This window comes from Passer montanus, unplaced genomic scaffold (genome assembly GCF_014805655.1).
Source record: "Passer montanus isolate IOZ18808 unplaced genomic scaffold, ASM1480565v1 scaffold10, whole genome shotgun sequence".
Lineage (NCBI taxonomy): Eukaryota > Metazoa > Chordata > Aves > Passeriformes > Passeridae > Passer > Passer montanus.
The window spans coordinates 33904157-33920456 of record NW_024356505.1 but is presented as its reverse complement, the minus strand read 5'-3'; the positions used below and the strand labels follow the sequence as shown (position 1 = coordinate 33920456).

Here is a 16300-nt window from a genome sequence, read left to right as displayed (position 1 = left end):
ATGTAGCTCTTCTTGAAGTGCTTTCCCCTTTTACCATCTATTTACAAGAACAGAATTTGTTCATTGAATCAAACATTGGATTGGCAAAAGGAAGGCAGAGATTTCTTCCCCTTCCACATCCAGAAATGTTCACCAAACCCAATGGTTTGGGGAGTGATTCTAGCCCAGTTACTGCCATAAGCATCCTCATTGTATTTCCATACTATAACTCCCTGAAGGATTGAATATTGACTTTTGGGGCTGAGGCTCTCATGCCAGTTTCAAGAGATCATCAGACTCCTTAGAGGGTCTCTGTGTGGATCTGGCCTTCTCCAGCCAGTCTGCTCAGGATATGACTTTCAGGGGTCTGGTTTTGGGATGACAAAACCTGGGTCAGCCCCATCTGAACACAGAATGCTGAGATACTGCTGTGAGCAGGACACTCCTTCACAGCAGCCCTGGATTTGGGGGTGAACAGAGCACTTTTTTCTGAGAATGGAATGTAAAATCCAGCAGCCAGAATCACAAGCAGGGAAAGCACAGGTCTGCCCAGTGAAAGAACACTTGAAGTAGAAAGCACAAATGGGTACTCTTCAGTTCCCCAAGTCTCTGAAAAGTGCAGTGCACATCTTCTCATCACATCACCTACCAAGGCAATGATGTGGCTCACGTGGCTGCAAGCGGGTCCTGCTTAGATGAGAGTTCTGTCAAATGTGTGTGCATGAGAGCTCCAGCACAGCTGTAGGTTAATAGACAAGCAGGAGAAAAACCCCATGTGGAGCAGATGCAATGGTGTGTTTCAGACCTAAAGGAAGTGTGGGATAAAACAGGAGCTGGGCTATCAGGGAGTCAATGGCACAAGGCAATACAGCATGTTAGCAAGAGATAGAAAAGCAGCCCAGGGGAGAAGAACTGAGACAAGCCCTGGGGCAGATTCTGTTTGTCTCTTTGGTGATCCATGTAGTGAAAAAGAGAGAGCACATCTCTAGAAAAAATATGGACAATGAGGTAAAATACTGACAGGGAAGGAGAGTGGGGGAAGTAGAGGATTCTGTTTAGCTCAAATTTTCAAGCAATTCATTTTGCTTTTTAAGAGACTTAAAAGGCAAAAAAAAAAAAAGCCAATGAGTCAAGAAGCACTAAATTAGCTAGGATGGTGCTGTGGCAAATCAAGGGCTTGATTATTCTGTGGTTTGCCCTAGATTTAGGAAAAAGTGCAAAATATGCAACAAATACTACAGGGGGAGCTGCCCCCGGGGCTCCACCTCATGAGCAGGAGTGTGTGTGCCACAATGGGAAACAGCAGCTCCCTTAGGCCCCTCAGGAAACCCACGGAGACTTGGTGCTGTGATCCTGCCCTTGAGAGAGCTCAGAAATCCAGGCACACCTGGCTGAGATGTACATGAAGGCAGAAGGCACCAGAAATGGAGATGTCCCAGGCTCCCTGAGCTGCAGCACTGAACTGAAGGAGGGGAAGAAGCTGCATGTGTGAAGGAGCAATGAGAGTTGTGAGGACACCAGGAACAAGCTGCCTTTTTGTCACAAAGCTGTGCCACAACCTTGAGGATGACCTTGGAAAATGATGGAAAGGGTCTTCAGAAGGAGACTGACCAGAGAGGATGAGCCAGGACAAACCCATAAAAAACATCTGAAACCCCTGTGGCATTTCCCAGTCTCATATTCCTGCAACACCACTGACCCTGGCTGGTCTCCTCTCCTGCTCAGCTGCTCTGGCCTCTTTCCCCTCAGCCTCTTCCCCTGCTCTCAGACTGCACCTTCTTCCAAAGCTCTGACTTCACTTCCTGACCTACAGGCACCAAAAAAGAGTTAGAAAACTCCCCTCCCTGCTCAAAGCAGCCTGGTCCAACTGATTTAGTCTCTATTTTAGAGCTGCCTAAGGATGTTATCAACAAACAAGCTTACCTCTGATTCAAGAAGACCATTTCTTCAAATTAAAGTACGATTTTATCTCCTTGTCTCTAATCTCTTGCTTTCCTGCATGGAGCTGGCGTGGGTGTGGGCTGCCTGGACCTCTCCTCTGCATTGCAGCTCTCAGACTTTTACACACGCCACAAACTTGGTACTATGCTCTATCCAGTAAGAAGTAAACTGGGTTTCAAAAGCATGCCAGCTTACGTCCTCCCTTACCAGAACAAAGCTCATAAGAAGGAAATGTGAGGCCTCCCTGAGGGTGCTGGAAAGACACGGTGGATAATAGGAAATTTTTGGAAGGAGATTTGAGAAGTGGATTTTACTCGCTCCCTGTATTGATAAAGGCTTATCATATCCCTTCTCAAAACCAGGAACCACATGGTGAGACAACGTTTTTAAATGTTAATGCATCTTTAGAGAATAATCAGTAATGTTTGATGGCTTGTGCTAGCTCTAGGAGAGGTCTCTTTGTTGTTTAAGAAATTAAACAACATTCATCTGGAGTTTCTTGTCATTATGGGATGAAAGAAAGGTTATTTCTTTAGGAAAAAAAAAAAAAGAGGAAAGAGAAGATCTGGATGATAAACATTATAAAATACTTATCTTCCCAGATGTCTCTGGGATAATGTGAGCTGAGAGGAAATGCTTATCTCTTTGAAGGACAGCTTTGGGCAACATTGCTTTCTACACAGTGCTAAATTATTTTAAGAGCACATGACAAAGTAGAGGGATTTGTTTAAAAGAGTGAATTATGAGCCAGGTGTAGCATCTCTTCAGGTCCTGCTACTGAATCACTGTGTAACCTTGGCTAAGCCACACAGACCTTTCTGCCTCAGCTTCTGCTTGGGAAAATAATTGGTGTAATAGCCAACAGGAAAATTATTTTCATGATTATTGACAAGTTTACTGTCTGTGTCATGTACTGTGTGATTATATATTTTTAAACACAGCTCCTTGTGTATCTTGTTATCTACAGAATCATTCCCTCATTAGCTGGGAGATTTATCTGGTCTGTGAAGAAATCCATGAGCCAAGCAGGGTTCACCTGCAGGGCTGGGTTCAGCTGCATATAATCAGGCAGCATGGGCTGTCAGCTGCCCAAAGCACCAAGCTCCTCATGCCAAGAGCAGAATGCAGCCTGGACAGCCTCTTGAGAATGGACCACATTTTAAAAGTAATTACAGATTTTGGTGCTTCCAATTGTGATGTCAGCTAAGGAGTGCCCCAGGAAATCTGCCTTCTGGAAAACATGAGTGCCTTCAATGAAACATAAAGCCTTTTTAGATATCTCTTGATACACTGATACAGTGGGAGGCCAAAGATCACTATTGTTTTCTGATATTCATAAGAGCTCCCTTTTTACTTTTAATTTTGATTTAAGAAGATGCTATGTTTTTCATTTTGTTAACTCATCAGGAATTTGTTGATTTGATTTTGAGTTTTAAGCATTTACTTCCTTTTGTTCATTTTATAAACCCTGCAGACACAATGCAGAAATCATGTCAGGTGAGGACTACATTTCATTCCTGCATAGGGGCATTCTGCTTCTTGCCCCAGCAATCTGCTGTTTCACATGTGAAAAAAAATTCTGTTCTGGATAGAATAATACTTAATCACTAATAAATAACTTATACAAATAAGAAATCACAAAGGAGTGAAACTACTGTCTGATGGATTTGCCTGTGAGGAAGTGAGGTAGTTGTGTGACCTTGGGTGATTAATTTTAAATTCCCATATCTATGCTTCTTCATCCATCCATTCTTTTGTCTTGCCTGCCTCACATTCAAGTAGTCAAGGCAAGGACCATTTCTCATGATGTGCACATTTGGCAGCCAGTGCTATGGGCTTTGCAGCACTGTAAAATGCAGGTATGAGGAGCAGTAGCTGGAGCAGAGATAAGAGAGTGCCTTGTGCATTGGATCATGGGGTGACAGGCATGTGGTAACAAGACACAGATCTCTGGGGTCCCCTGTCCCTTGCTGGGGGCATTCCATGTGGCTGGGCAGGGACAAAGCTGGTGCAGTGGGAAAGCAGCCAGGATGTGCCTCTGCCATGGCAGGGCAAGGACAGGGACAGGCATGTCTGGGGAGTGAATGAGATGAGAGTGCTGGGTCATGGTGGACATGGGATTTGTCATCATGGACAGCAAGCTCTGCAGGTCTGTTGGTGGCACACACTGACCCAAGGCCTGATTTGTTAATCTCATTTGCAGGATCACCTCTAGAGAAGAAATCCCTGGAAAATCATGTGTTTGCTTGAATGCCATGGGTATGGTTCCGGTTCCAGGGACTCTAAGGCTGACCTGGTGGACTCCAACAGACCCACCTGCCATGCAGGGACCATGCAGTATATTTGACATAGGCAGCATGGGTCAGAAGGATCCTTTTCACAAGGGTCTTGCCATTATTTGCTGCAAGTGCAGGTGATATTTGGAGAGAGTCTGATGAACAATCAACACTACACATGTGCTGTATCATATATTGTATCATATCAGTGCTCTACTTCAGACTCCAGCTGCTGCAGCCTGTGAAAATGCAACCATTCCACCCATATATGTATGGCTTGTGAACACTGAGAAGAGTCTATGTACCTCCAGTTAGAGCCCTGATTCTCTGGTCCAACCTCTGGCTGTGGCTTCAAGGGTTTTTTGATCACGGGAATGCTTTCCAAAACATTTACTTTTAGGAAATGCAGGGATGCATTCCCCAGCAGAGCCACAGAGCCCCAGGTGTGCAGAGCTGCCTCACCCAGCTCTGGTTTTCCCTGCACACCTTCCCCAGCACACAGGACTGAGCACCAGCTGCACAGACAGACACACACCCTCTAAAACCTGTAGTGTTTTTGCTCTCAAGCGAAACCCTTTCTGCCAGCAAAGAAAGAGAGTAAGAAGGATCTTTAAAAAGAAAAAAAAACAACCCCCCCCCAAAAAAAAAGACAAAAGGCACACAAAGGAGGAAAAGGAGAGGGAAGATTTTTCTCTTACAGTCGGTTGTGATTTCGTAGGGGGAGTTAAGGCGCGCGTCTCCGCAGGGTGAGGTGCTCACGTACAGATGGAACAGGATGTTCTCCCGCAGCCTGTAGCCTCCTTCTTTTAATCGCACGAAGATTGATCGCTCCCAGTCTTCTCGCCGTTTGCTATGATCACAAAAGAGGTTCCAGGTCATTTGTTACACGCCAAATCAGAAACATTTCTGTGCTCTCTCTCTCTCTCTCCTTTTCTCCCTCTGCTTGTTTGTTTGTTTTTATTAGCACCCGGCATCATATATTTTGCCTAGTGACAGCAAAAGAAAAACAATGAGCTTCTCCAGGTGAAGAAATGTGTGAAGGAGGTCAAGACTGCCAAAGGGCTTTTGGATTGCTTGCCTAAGATACGTTCTAATGATAAAATGTGGATTTTTGAAGGGTAACTCTCCTTCCTTACATGCACGGATGCATAAACACACTGATTTTAAAGTGGTTCTGGTGCATGAAAAAGGAGTTCTCTTGGGCTCTCATGTGAACTCATCAGCTCTGCTGATCACAATGCCTAGGCACATGTTTGAATCCCATTAACATCAATCACCACAGCTGAGATGTGTGTTCATATGCTCCACTGAAAAGGGCCTCTAACAAAGCACCCAAATTTTATGGTCACTGCCAGCCCTCCCTGCTCTGTTCCTCCATTCAACCAGAGCCACCTACATGTGCCTCACCTAGGCCAGCAAGGTCTTCTTGGTCACTTGGCATTTTTGGAAAGCAGAAGAAATCTTAAGAAGGGCGGACAAAACTTGTGCAGGATTTTCTCAGCTGAGTTGAAAAAGATACTTATTGAGATGGAGCTTTTATCTTTGCAGTGGTTCAGCAGCTAGATGGGGATGCAGTGCACATATTCCATTAGCAACAGCTGCCCGGGAGGCCAAACCCTCCCAGCGCTGCCGTTTGCAGCAACAGCACAGCATTAAGGCTCTGCTGCTGTGCAGCTCCTCCCATGAGTTGCATTTGGGAAGATATGGGTGATTTCTCTGACAGACAGCTGCCTCTAACATGTGTGTTTGGGCAATGGTCACGATTATAATTTTGAAGGTGAAAATGTGATTGGTGAAATAGTGATGAGACTCCTTTCCCTCTGATGGCCTGGTCCTTCCCTCAAAAACTAAAGGTCTTTTTTGTGGAATATCTCTGAACAGAGCAGCACCTGCAGATGATTTTCCTAGGATGCTCTTAATAAGGCAGAATCCCACCCGTTTAATTCACTGCAGGACAGCCCATTAACCGAGACGATTTCTGCCTGTTTCTCTGCCTCCTGATAGTGCAAACAGGGTTTCTTTTTACTCAGCCTTTGAGCGAGTCCTTGGCTTTCTTCCAAGCTGCCTCTGCCTGTTTTCTCCCAGTGCAGCCTCTGTGCTATTGAAGCTGTTTGGCTGTCACTCTTCCATGGTTTGGGTGTTTTGTCATTTCTTGATGCCAGGATGCGTTTGCTGTCAGGAGGAATTTACAGGCACATTAGCTTGCCTGTCAGGGACAGGGAGTCACAGCGGCTGCCGAGCTGGGGCTGCCACATGCTGCTCCTTCATTTTCTGCTGGCTGTGGTGGAACTTCCCAACTGCACTAATTATATTATCGCCCTGATACAAGCCTCTGAAATAATAAAATCTCTGTAAGTCCTGCTGCTTGGACTTTAGAGCAATTGCAGGTAGTTCTAAATAATTCACTGCAAAATCAGCTGGGAGAATACAAAGCTGTGCAGTCCAAATGCCTGCTATTATTACATTAAATCTCACCAGAGTGTGTGTGGAGGGGGGGGCAGCTTACAGTACTTGGAGACAGTTGCTATGTAGGGTTGGAGTAGTCATGCTTTGGGCTGGATTTCAAGGGTTCAGCTTCCGTCCTGTTTTCACTGGTCATTGTTTTTCACTGATTAACCTTGCTCTCTTACCTCTTCATGAGCACCAGCAAGGGTCTGTGGCCAGTGTGGCTGGCAGGTTGGATGATAGACAGCTGCTCTAAAAATAGTTGGCAGGGCTGGAGGGCAAGGCAGCTTGACTCTCTCCTCCAGCAGGCTGAGGTTCTTCATATCACATAGGGTCCTGACCTGCCTTTGGGATGGTTTTTTAGGAGCTGAACTCAAATATGAGGTTCATTCCTGCATTATGGCTGAATAGGATTCATAACAAAACTCAGCTAGTATTGTTGGAATAAAGTTTGGGTTGCAACACCATCTGCTATGCCTTAGTAAAGATTATTGTGCATGGCATGTTTGGCGTATTTCAAAACCCACAGGGGGACCCAGGGATCTGCTAAAAATGGTCCAGGTAAAGCATGAGATGCACTTCTGAAAAGTCACTTCTACTCCAGCACCAGTACCACGTGCCTTGTCTCTGGGGCAGGTGACCTGTGAGAGGGAAGGTGACTTTGCAGCTGTTCTTTACAACATCCTTTGCACAGCCATACACAACCTGCACAAAGCAGTGGAGCCCACAGTGAGCCTGCAGGTCCCATTCATTCAGGGCATGGCATGAAAGCATCATTTCTGTGTACTGGCAGTGGCTAAAAGAGCAGAATTCATCCCTAAAACTTTGCCTGTTACAAATTTCTGTGGGAGTTAGGATTTGAGGCTCATTCAAGTGGAACATTTAAGAACGTGCTAAATTCTAATCTTTTGCTTAAGTTCATTATTCAGCATAACACATGCCCATGTTTTGAGCTGACTTGAAGAAGATATTTTAGCACATGCTTATGGTTTAGTATATATGAAGCATTTTGGTGAAACAAAGTCTGACAAGAAGAGAAGCAGTTTTTTAGCACTTAAATGTATTTACAGGAAGTTTCTAGTACTACATACAAGAGAGGATCCCAGAGAAACTAACAGCAGGCTTAGTAGATGTTTAACAGGCAGCTGATTTTCCTGGAAAAAGTAACTTAACTGGACTGGATTTAGACTATTCCTCATTTAACTGGACTGGATTAAGACTATTCCTTTTTCCTTTCCTGTATAAAATAAACAGTGGTTTTTATCTGACTTGCTGAAAGAGCTTAACTTCTGGTAAAATCATCTCCTTGGCACCTGAAGGGTGCATACAGCAGCAAGCCTGCTATGGTGTTGATTTATTTTAAGGATACTCTGTTAATTTTGTTTTTCTTTAAAAAAGAAGAGTTCTATTTTCTTCCCTATTGGCCAGTTGATATAAATAATACCACTGAAAATGATTTTCCTATCACCATTGCAAGAGAATCAGACTATCGAATTTGTGTGCTTTTTGATGGTGATTCTTAGAAAAAGATTCTTAAAAGGTCTTTCTTGTCCTTCTTTTGTACATCAGAAAATTTTCATCTTCTCATCTTTTTCGTGAAAGTCTGGAGAACTGGAGGATTATGGTTGTCATAAAAATGAAATCTGGGAGGGCTAAGGGTTTTAATCACACTGGTTAGAAGCTGACAGGTTTTAGTTGTGCTTTTAGCTTTTATTTAACTCGAGCTCTAGACAATGAATTGTTGAAAGAAAGTTTCCTTTTGAAGTATTTGTCACTCTTGCTTCTTAGAGAGGATAAAGTTCCATTTCTGGAACTCTTTTCCAAGAAAAGTCAGGAAAGTCGCACCTCTAACATTTAGCAATAAGAAGAGAAGGGGAAAAGAAGCAATTTGCATATTGCTGCAGCATTGGCTTGTGGATGGAATTGTTCTGCAGCTTAAATATGTGAAGAAGTTGCCATATTCTCTTTTTAGAGAAATGGAAAATAAGTTGCCCCAGCACCTGGCATTTTATCTCACCCCTAACAGATACCTGCTGAGCTCCACCTCAGAGATGCCCATCTCTCTCCACTGGTGATCAAAGGAGTCTGGGGGATCTGGGCAGCACTTGGCTGCCAAGAAGTAAATTCAATTCAGTGAATCCCTGTCTCTTGGCCATTAATTTTATATCCTGGCCCTTGCTTTCTACAACCTGCTTGCCCTTGTTCTTAGAAGCCTTCATGCTACACTCAGCCAAGTGTGTGTTTTGCTTACACTGAGATCAATGGTAGTATTTGTAAATTCTGGAAAAGAGGTTCCTTTTCAAAGACAGCATCACACAGAAAAATATTTATTGCATTGGAAGTTCCTGAAGTTTGAAATACAGCTGCAGAGACCACACTCAGCAGGTAGTTTTGGTGGGAGGAAGGTATGTGGAAAAAGGAAATACTCTCCACAGAACAAACTTGCCTGTTCCATAGTGAATGATGGAAAATTTAAGTTCTTTGAGTCAAGAATGATGCTCTCAAAACCATCTTTTTGGTCTCAGTTTATTTATTACTTTGTTCAGCAGTTTCCTGGCCAGGAGAGGAGTTTAATTTGGGCTAGGTTAATGCAAATGCATTACAATAACATTGTGTTTCCCCCAAGCCTGAGGAGATGGTGCACTGGTAGTCCCAGTGGAGCTGAGTTACCATTTCAGCCCTAAAAGCTCTGTCCTTATAGCTGTGTGGCAGAATCATATGTTTTCTCTGTAAAAAGAAGATCTCTCTTTTTCCAGAGAAAAAGGAGTAAATATGACTTCTATGTGCAGAAAATGCATTTTTTTTCATTTTGAACTCCCCCATTTTGTCACCACAGGATAAAACTCCTGATGATGGCAGAAAACTGTGTGTAGCAATAAATATTAAAATTTAAGAATATACAATAACACACAGTTTTGCTTATCCATGGACTTTTTTGACAGTAACTCCAGCTCAGTCATTCAATGCTAAGCCTTGAAAATTTTGGTTGAGATTTTTTTGGTATGTGCTGGTCAGGCAAGTGATGGTGCCTGGTCTTGGCTGAACAGAGAATGATTTGAAGTTACTGTGAACAGAGCTTGTGCTTCACTGAGGATTCTGTTAACAAAAGGCTGTTAACATTGATCCAAATAAAATAATAATATGACTGAACATGTTAGGGAGGTGGATCAATACAGTAGTTTAAGATACAGTGTTAGCACTTGTTTCCCAAGAGACCATAGCACAAAACAAGTACTAGGGCTGCTACACTGCTGAAAACATAATAATTTAATGTAAACTTGAAAGCAATTCAGAATGAAATAGAGAGAATATTGTTTTTGATTAAACCCTTCAATGCTCTTGTCCCCCTTTGTTAGCCAAACCCATGTACTCAATATACTCTCTTGTCTTCAACTCCAGCCTGAAGTTAAAATACCCATTATTCCTGCTATTGTTGCTCAGGTGCAACAGTATCACAGGTACTTACAAGAACACAAAATCCTGCTTAGGTTAACCCTTGTGTCTGTGATGTGATGCAAAACATTCTGAAGTCAAAGGAAGTTTTTGCACTGAGTTTAATGACCTTCAGAAAAAGTCACATGAATATGCACTCAAGAATGGAGGGCAGAAGAGTGACCTATAGAGAAAGAGGTTTTTTGTTTGTTTTCCTTCATTTCTTGGTTCTTCCATATAATAAGTGCCACTTCAGCTTCACTTCTGCTTAGTTTTCACATTATAGGATAATTCAGGCTGGTAAGGTCCTTAAATCTCTATCCCAACCTCCTTCTTAAAGTAGTTTAACAGATTGCTCAATGTTCTATACACTCAGACTGTGAAAATATCCAGGACAGGAGGGAGACTGCACAACCCTTCTGAGCGATCTGTCCCACTGCCAGCCTATCCCCATGGGGAAAATCAGTGCTCACACTCAGACTGAGCTTCTCTTGTTTCAGCATGTGCCTCCTGTCTGCCACCTTCCCTGTGCACACCCTGGTGAAGGTGTCAGCTCCACTGTGCTGCTGGCATGCTTTGCTGGCTCTGCCATCCCACCTGCAGGCTGACCAGCTCCAGGTCTGTCAGCACTTCCAACCAGCCCAGGTGCTCTGGCCCCTGAGACTCTGGGCAGCCTCTGCTGAATCTGTGTCAGATGATTGATGCCTTTCCTTTGGGGCACCCAAAACTGCACAGAGCATCGTAGGTGGGCTGTAATGAGTGCTGATTAGTGGTGGATGCACACATCCCTCGACAGACTCTTCATATGTCCCAGGATCTTGCTGTTCTCCCTGCTGTTAGGCACACCACTAGCTAATGTCCTGGTTCCTGTATGCCTACAAGCTCCATCACTTTTTAGCAGAGCTGCTCCCCAGCTTGGATTTCTTTCCTTCTTGGTGGAAAGGAGGAAGATCATTCTTTCCTCCTTGGTGTGGAACTTTGCATTTATCTTGCTGTTTTCTGTCAAAGTTCCTGCTGGTCCAGCCCTCCAGCCTGCTGGGATGACAGATCAGCCCTCAAGCATAGAGAATGGTCCTTCCCACATTTTGGTGTCGTCTGCAAAGCTTATAACAAAGCACTATGTAACCTCTTCCAGATTTTTGATAGACATGATCAGAGAAAAGACAGCTTTCTGAGGTGAGGTATCCCACTTACTACCACCTTCCAGGCAGTCTATGACCCATTAGCCATTTAAATGGTAACAAGGTGGATTTGGCTGAAGACAGGAACAATAATTCCACTGTAATGATTCTACATGCTATAACATTTTAAAACATCATAAAAAAGGAGTAGGTGATAGCATCTTACACTTTGGCACAAAGTTTGCTGCGCTGTTAACACTCATTGGTTCTGTAGTGAGTCAATGAAGACATTAATGATTAATAAATCACTTCTTTGAGATCTTTCAGCAGCAGCAAGGAAGATGGGAAAATGGCTGCATTAAGCAAAATGACTCCCTTCAAGTCTCTGGTCAGTGAATGATGCTAATAAGCCTGCACGTAAAGATTTGTACAAAATCATCAGGCTTCATAAAGCCCAGCTTTATGAGTCATATCTAATCGCTACTGAAAGAGATTCAGCTGAAGTAAAGCAGCTCATGACCCAACACTTTAGACTACCTAACTCTCAATTTTCTTTTGTGTGCAGTGTATTGTTCCTTCATCACCTAAACACTCAGAAAAAATGACATAAAACCACAAATAGTTCAGTTGTCTGGAAGATGGATCTGTTCCACTGAAGGCCATATAACAGCCCCCAAAAATCAACAGAATTCAGTTACCTTAAGTGTAGCTCCAGCTGTGAGTAGAGGAAGTGAACAAATGCCCTTCTTGCCACAATTTCTGCATGGCAGTCGTTGACCGCAAGCCCTTGGTCATTTATGTATTCCCCATTTATACATTTGGTACCCGATGACAGCACAACAACCTGAGCTTGCCTGATGTCCAAACCTGTAGGAAGAAAAACAAAAGTGCTGTGAAATTGCTGGGGGTGAGTGTGACACCATGATTGTTAAAGTCCTCATGGCACACACTTTGATATGGCAGCCAGATCGCCCTAATGGGATGTTTGTTAAGGTGATGATATGGCCTTTGGAATATGCAGGAATCTCACATCTCTGTGTTATTAGAATAATAAGGTCTATATTTCAGTCTTGCTGCTAATTCCAAGATGAAAGCTCTCCATGAAGTTTACTTGTTAAATCAATAACTACATCATAGCAGAGCATATGCTGTAGGGAGGTAATAAAGATCTCCTGCAGTGCTGATAAATGGCCAGGTTTTTATGGGCTGTTGAAGACATTTTCTGGTGGGAGCACATACTCCCTGTAATGTTAGGTTTCATTGCCGTTGCATTCTAAGTACTGAAAAAATGGAAGTAATGCTTCTGGGGCCGCTTTTTAAAAATCATGAAGAAAATACCCTAACAGATTTGACTTTCAGTCCACTTTCCTTTTAGCTTCTCCAAGAGCAGCTACATCAGTGTTCTCTTCAGTATGATCTCTGGGATGGAGCATTTATCACTGAGACCAGCTTTGCTCATCTGTTGCCTCTCTACATAATAGTGATGGCAATTGAAAGATGTCCCTTACTTGGTCCAAATAGACATTTTCTAGTAATAAATCCTAATTTATTTGGGGACAGTTGTAAAATGCTTAGAGAGTTCAACAGGACCTGCATTTCACGCTAAAACATAGCTCATTCAGCCCTGTGGACAATTTCAAAGTAGAATTTAGAATGAACTGACCCCAAAATTAAATTATCTCTTGAAAAACATGTCTCTGGACTCATCTCTCTGAATACCAAAGAACAAGAGAGCAGCTCTTGGGAAAAATAACTGTTTTGCCTGATAGGTGCTTCCTCTGTTAGGCACACAGAAGGGACAAAGTAGCCGGTGAGTGTAGGGCTGTGTTTGACACAATGTGTGGGCAAACACCTGCACAGGACAGCACAGCAGCTCAGACTGCTGGTGCTGGTGTGGCTGTGCCCAGGCAGAGTCACCTGAGATGCTCTTGATGTCCTGCCTGGCATCTGGCTGCAGTCTGGGAAGCCCAGAAGGTTCTGCACACTCCCCATGCATCTCACACAGAAATCCATGAAGAGGCTCAGTGAAAACACACACCCATGTTTAGGTAACTGAATCAAGACCTCAAAGTGTGACAAGTCAAATGAAAACAGGTCTGAGACTGCAAATACCCATAGGAGGAATGGAAACAATCTTCCTGTGGTCCCTGGTGATGCTGTTTCTATAGTATCACTTTAGTTTTAGAAAAGCATTAGGAATAGTTTTATAGAGTCAGCAAAAATATTTTTTTCCTCTTATGAGGTCTATTGAATAGCAGAAAAACTGAAAAACTGCAGAGATTATTTTTTGGCTTGGCACGTTTGGGGCCATGTTCCCCTATAAAATCTATTGGTGTTAAATGACAAAAAAGTTGAATGGAGAAGGAAATAATATTTTAAACAAAAGGATTGGTGCTGTCAGTGATCTCCCAGTTAGTAAATACTATCAACATCTCTTCATAATCTCCACACAGCACTGGGACTAGTAGTGGACAACATGCTGTAACCATGCTTAATGAATATAATTGCAAATTCTATCAAAATTATTTCATGCCTATATCAATAGAAAAGCTACATCAGTAATCCAAAAATTTAGTTGTAATGTGGCACAACAGCATTGTGGCATGTGTAGGAGAGGGGTGAGTATTGTGAAAAATTCAGTTAATCCCATCTGAGCCCCCGGGTGTGAGAGTTTCATACAGAAGTTTTTACAGGTACTAGTGACAAAGTACACATCACTCTGTTCCTGTGCTGAGATCTTAATCTCTATTTGTTGCTATAGATGTGGCCCCAAAAAAGTGCTTTGGAGTATTTATTTGGGACCAAAAAAAAGAGCTGCAAATATTGAAAACCCAAAAATTGAAGATAGGAACACACAGGAGCGGAGAGGAGAAAAATCCTTTGTGTTTATTCCAGTTTTATTACTAGGTAAAAAGTTGAGGTGGAAAAATTACTCGTTCCCTTCAAAGAAAAGTGCTTGTAGTCTGTACATTAGAATTGCTTTGCTTTAGGGTCACTGCTTTCATGAGAAAAATAATAGGTATCTTAGATTGTGACATGTCCATCTAGTTAACAGCGTCTTTCACATGGACTAACATCAAAATTTCATGGGCCACTGCCTGCCACTGAGGTGTTTGAGTCCCACTCAGCATCTCAAACATCAGTGTATATTTTCTTCAACAGTATGTAATATTTTCCTTGGTTGGAAGGCCCACAAAAAGAATCAGCTATTTTTTTTTGTTCAATTTTATTTCTTCACCACTGTAGGTAGAGCCTTATTTACCTCAGCACAGCAGGAGTACCAAGAGGCAATTCCCTCCTACAGAAACCCGTGAGCCTCTCTGTCTGCCCCTGAGGACCTCTGCCAATACTCCTTCTCAGGGCAGAGAGAACAACTACTTCCTTCTCCTGGCATTAGCAAGCCCCTGGTGTTCCTCCTCCTCTCCCCCTTCCCCTCATAGCCAAAGCACCAGGCTCTGAAAATACAGAGCAAACCACCTGGGTAAGCCCTCCTGCTCTCTGGGATCTACACCTTCCTCACCCCCCAGTCAGCCCAGTACACAGTGTGATGTCTTTTATTTTTTCAATCATATTATCCACAAATAAACTTAACTCTTTTCTCCCCTCAGATGAGGGTAAACTGATGAAGGCACTCAGGATTTTCTGTAAGGTCTCGATTTATTCACAAATGAAACAGAAAGGCACCCAACACCTATCAGATACAGCAATAATATGAATCCCTCTGATGTTGTTTGCTATCACAATGTCCACCTGCACAGCAATAGCCAGTGTGCTTGGGGTGTTCATGTTTGGGTGAATTAACTCCATATGTTGGCTTCCAGTGATATGGGGCCCCAGTGGGTACCATGTGTGGACACAGCCTGGGGTGTTTGCCAGTCCTGGCAAGGTGCACATGTTTGCAGAACATCACTTAGATGCTGCCTGGGGCTGGGAGGCAATGGCTTCCCAGAATTTGCAGAACCAGTCTGAGTGTTAAACATTAAAGATCTCCATGTATTTTCCATTTGCAGTGTCAGAAAATAATCCATGCTTCTCTATGCTCAGAAATACCCAAGAGTTATGTCTCACTGCTGTGGCACTTGGAAACCCAGGTGTACATGACTTATGCATTAGCTCTGAAATATTTACACCTCACTGGGGAGCCAAATGGAGAAAGTGATCTGTGACCAACGTAGCACTGTTCAATGCTGCCTGTGAGGGCACCCAGCATGATGAGAAATACTTCCAACAACCTGACAGTTGTCCGCTGTGTTCAGGAGCATACATGCTAACAGATTGTCCCCTTGCATGCCTTGTTTGGTACACACACAGAGCTGGAGGTTTATCCCCTGTGTAATGTTTGATATTATTGCCAGTGAACATGGGAGGAATTTTTCTCTGAGAACAAGATGTGATGCTTAGCTGATGAAGGCAGATTTTAGCATTGACTAATCACACTGGCATTTTAGGCAGCATTTTCAGCTCTGGAGCCTAGATATTTGCTTCAGTGATTCAGAATTAATAGGCACTTCTGTGCATTTGTCTATTTTGCATTAAAACCAGTAATTACTAACTCTTGTTATTAATGTTTACTTCCTATTTTATTTTGCTTGCAGAATACTTCAAGTTTCTCAAGCAATTTCTATTTATGAAAGTCGAGCTCCCTCATAAGCACTGATTAATTTAACCTCAGACATGTAGCAGATCCAGACTGTGCACATCCTCAAGCCATGCCTAGGAAAGCTGTGGCTTTGTAAGTGGCAGAATCCCCCATGGGCAGTAACTGGCACCACCAGCCTTATGGCCCCCACCCTACTTAGGGTTGAACAGAAGGTTTGACCCAGGACAAAGATTGCTCCCCACAAGACTCAGGTTCTTACTGAGGGCAGTCAATCTCAGTTGAAAGATCCAGGGATGTAACTGCATCCAGGTTATTTGACAAACAAGGAGAAATGGGCTACATTATTATGACCTTAACTCCTGACCCACTGATTGTCAGAGTCCATGAGGCATTTCCTACCCTCGTTGCCTTCTGCAAAGTGATGTTTGAAGAGACATTAGGTTAAAAGTAACCAGTGAACAATTTATAACAGGCACCTGCATTAGGTTTCTATTATTTGCCTAAAG

The 16300-nt window shown here is 43.1% G+C and overlaps 1 protein-coding gene across 1 annotated transcript in view; it reads right to left on the bottom strand.

The window, feature by feature from the left end:
* ADARB2 (adenosine deaminase RNA specific B2 (inactive)) overlaps positions 1-16300 on the bottom strand; it is a 305822-nt gene that overhangs the window by 31737 nt on the left and 257785 nt on the right. Inside the window, exons 5-6 of the mRNA XM_039713060.1 lie at positions 11893-12061; positions 4895-5046 (exon numbers count right to left, since the gene is read on the bottom strand). Of these exons, the coding sequence (XP_039568994.1) occupies positions 4895-5046; positions 11893-12061 (321 nt within the window). The remainder of the gene's footprint in view (positions 1-4894; positions 5047-11892; positions 12062-16300) is intronic.